The sequence below is a fragment of the Ylistrum balloti genome, unplaced genomic scaffold, assembly GCF_031769215.1.
Source record: "Ylistrum balloti isolate Yb309-2 unplaced genomic scaffold, AGI_CSIRO_Ybal_v1 Utg369910, whole genome shotgun sequence".
Classification (NCBI taxonomy): Eukaryota; Metazoa; Mollusca; class Bivalvia; order Pectinida; family Pectinidae; genus Ylistrum; species Ylistrum balloti.
In genome coordinates, this window is record NW_026782033.1 from 114,395 (window position 1) to 118,057 (window position 3,663).

At 33.3% G+C, this 3,663-nt stretch overlaps 1 protein-coding gene across 1 annotated transcript; it reads right to left on the bottom strand.

Annotated features, from left to right (window-relative positions):
* Positions 1-2,247: 2,247 nt before the first annotated feature.
* LOC132546731 (uncharacterized) lies at positions 2,248-3,282 on the bottom strand. The gene is made up of 4 exons (XM_060210448.1): positions 3,271-3,282; positions 2,540-3,054; positions 2,481-2,500; positions 2,248-2,381 (listed from the first exon to the last, which is right to left on the bottom strand). Exons 1-4 carry the CDS (start codon positions 3,280-3,282, stop codon positions 2,248-2,250), a joined length of 681 nt encoding a protein of 226 aa, XP_060066431.1.
* Positions 3,283-3,663: the final 381 nt, after the last annotated feature.

The window sequence follows — 3,663 nt, forward strand, 5'->3', positions numbered from 1 at the left end:
TCTCTGTAGTGATATACTGTCGATCTATACCATGTCATTTCTCTGTAGTGATATACTGTCAATCTATACCATGTCATTTCTCTGTAGTGATATACTGTCAATCTATACCATGTCATTTCTCTGTAGTATACTGTCAATCTATACCATGTCATTTCTCTGTAGTGATATACTGTCAATCTATACCATGGCATTTCTCTGTAGTGATATACTGTCAATCTATACCATGTCATTTCTCTGTAGTATACAGTCAATCTATACCATGGCATTTCTCTGTAGTGATATACTGTCAATCTATACCATGTCATTTCTCTGTAGTGATACACTGTCAATCTATATCATGTCATTTCTCTGTAGTATACAGTCAATCTATACCATGTCATTTCTCTGTAGTGATACACTGTCAATCTATATCATGTCATTTGTCTGTAGTGATATACTGTCAATCAATACCATGTCATTTCTCTATAGTATACTGTCAATCTATACCATGTCATTTGTCTGTAGTATACTTTCAATCGAATACCATGTCATTTCTCTGTAGTGATATACTGTCAATCTATACCATGGCATTTCTCTGTAGTGATATACTGTCGATCTATACCATGTCATTTCTCTGTAGTATACTTTCAATCGAATACCATGTCATTTCTCTGTAGTGATATACTGTCAATCTATACCATGTCATTTCTCTGTAGTGATATACTGTCGATCTATACCATGTCATTTGTCTGTAGTGATATACTGTCAATCTATACCATGTCATTTCTCTGTAGTATACAGTCAATCTATATCATGTCATTTGTCTGTAGTGTTACACTGTCAATATATACCATGTCATTTCTCTGTAATGATACACTGTCGATCTATACCATGTCATTTGTCTACATTGATTTATCAATGTACTACCAAGGATTACGACTACATTTATATGCAGTGACATACTATTCATCACATATCATCTGTTTATCTATTTTGAATATTTCTATATACAATGTTTATGTAGTTTCATTTTGAAATTTTGATTGAAAATACTTATGGACATTAAAAGGGGTCCCTAAATAGATACTTTACTACTTTTAACACTAAATAATTAGCTTGAAATGCAGCTTCTGTCCGTTCAAATGTTGATTTCATTGCAGCACTATTTACAAAATCATTCAAGACATCATATACAACTCATATAATGTCTAAATTGGTCCAAATGACAATGACACACTATTTTTATTAAGTAATATTCAGAAACAGAGTCTTGAAATTATGCAAAAAATGTCACTAAATTATGCGTTTGTTTAAGGCTATTTTGAATAGAACACGGCGTTTTGAAATTTGATTCAGTATCTCATGATTATATTGTTGCAAATTGCGTGTAGCATGCAACGCTTAGCAGAGACAGTAAAACATATATTTGCATCGGCATGGTTACCTTTTACAGTCGCTAATTCCCAAACAAAGCATAATTATCCTTAATTATTTAATGATCAAGAGTGTTCTTTATTTGCAATATCAATATCATTGTAGGGGAAAACGCCATTATTTCATTCAAGAAAACATCTGCTATAGACAAAAAAGAAACGAAACAAAATTCTTTTAAAAGAGAGGACAACAAAAACAAAAACAAAACAAATACATATCTTTATAGATTGACATATATCACATTTACGGATTTTTCATTTACAAAACATACATATGGAATGTAATTCATACCAAATAATTAGTTATCATTTGATATATATATATCTAATTGTAAATACTTTTGTGGAAAGCAATCGGCAGCATGTAAGATATATTGTGATGAGAACTGTATACCAGCACACATTATATAACGATATAATGACGCTGACGAGATAAAGAGTCGGCCTTTTTTATTTACATAATATTCGAAAACATATATGGTTTGTTCTACGTGACTTAACGTCCCCGCAACAGCCCTGGTCATCTTAGGACGGATATCAGACACCAAGCAATAAACTAAACCACATAAATAATGATACCAAATGATCCCTCACTTGTTAAATTACCACTCTGTTACTGCTATACACACAGTTGTTAGATAATTACTTTCACTATTGTACACATAATTGTTAGATAATTACTTTCACTTTTGTACACATAATTGTTAGATAATTACTTTCACTTTTGTACACACAATTGTTCGATAACTATTCTCTTTCTGTAGTAAGATTGCCTTATGCACAATAGTTTTTTACAATATTTTAACCAAAATATGATTGGAATTATGTTCATACGCTAGCCTCGTCGTTTGCAATATCTATAGTACGAACAATTCTTATTTCTCCACCATCTCAGTTCTCCCGTGGTCCATCTCGTGATGTTGCTTTTATTCTTTTTCTTTCTGTGTTTCCCTCTTTTTCTTTTTTTCCCTTTTTTTCTCCATCTGCATTTTGGTCTTCTGTGGTTCCTTGTTGAATCTTTTCTGTCTGTAGATTCGTTTGTGCTACCCAAGCTATGTGTATCTAAACGTGGGTATGTTTCATTTTCGCTAAATCTCTTACGCTGTTTGTTGTAGATTGGTACGAACATTTTTCCTGTGCCACAGTGACTTTGCTTATCTGTTTCACTCATGTATTTACATACACACGCAACACTAACAGGCTCCACAGTAGGCACAAATTTTCCTCTGTATTGCCGCAACACTGGCACGTTGATGAAGTGCTCGATACAGCAACCTTCAGCACATTTTCGACACCGACACACAACAACATGTATTATGTGTGGTTTTCTTTTCTGGTCATAACCCATCTTAGTAAACCAAGGACAAGTTGATGACTCTTTCAATTCGGAGCCGATATGTACATGTGATGGTTCACAGTCGTTCGTCCCATCATTTCCGGCGTAGGAAATGTTTTCGCGGTCCTTTTTGAATAAATCTGGATCTTTGAAACCCATTAAAGTCGGGTCTACGTTTGAAAACATAGGGTTTTCAGCGTCAGAAAACAGAGCATGATATGCCTTTAAATTTTTTGTGAGTTTGGTGACTTGGAAGTCGCTGTATCCATGAACAATGACGTCACATGAGAACAGCATTTCAATAATCTACAATACAGAAAAATATCAGTTTAATTCATACAAAGCGTTTGACATGTCTTTGTTTGCAATCTATAAAATACAAGGCAATAACATTGTATCTGAGACTGATTATCACGTAATTACAAATCGCCTGTGATAACCAAATTTTGTATTAGTCTGAAGTTCTGATCATTTTTTATTGTATTTCTTTATTTATTTGGCGCAAGTCATGCATTTACTTACTTTTGGTTTCATCGTTGTAAATATTAGATAAAAAATATTGGGAAGTCTTTAAAGGAATTCTTTAATTCTATATTACACAGAATTTTAAAGCGTGTCCAATGATAGTATGATATATATATATAAACTCAATAGAGTATTATTCCATTCCCTTGTGACAGCAGATGACATTCGTTTCGATCAGAGCCATTTTAATCATGTTATGACGCCACAAGAATGCTGTTTCAGGCCTACACAAATGGTGATTGCTGTATATAGCTTTCACTCAAATGAGCATTGCTATTTTCATGTTATTTACATTTTCTATTTCGACTTACCAACAAAACTGATATTTATACTTCAATAAACCTAAAGTCTGGCTCGGAGGAAACCGGATCGCTGTACACTTGCGTTAGA

Excerpts from the sequence above, each read along its gene's own strand:
- LOC132546731 (XM_060210448.1), bottom strand. Across the intron at positions 2,501-2,539 it reads CACTGTGGCACAGGAAAAAT|CGAAAATGAAACATACCCAC; the intron begins GTTCGTACCAAT and ends TAAGAGATTTAG. Across the intron at positions 2,382-2,480 it reads CGAAAATGAAACATACCCAC|GGAAAAAAAGAAAAAGAGGG; the intron begins GTTTAGATACAC and ends GGAGAAAAAAAG.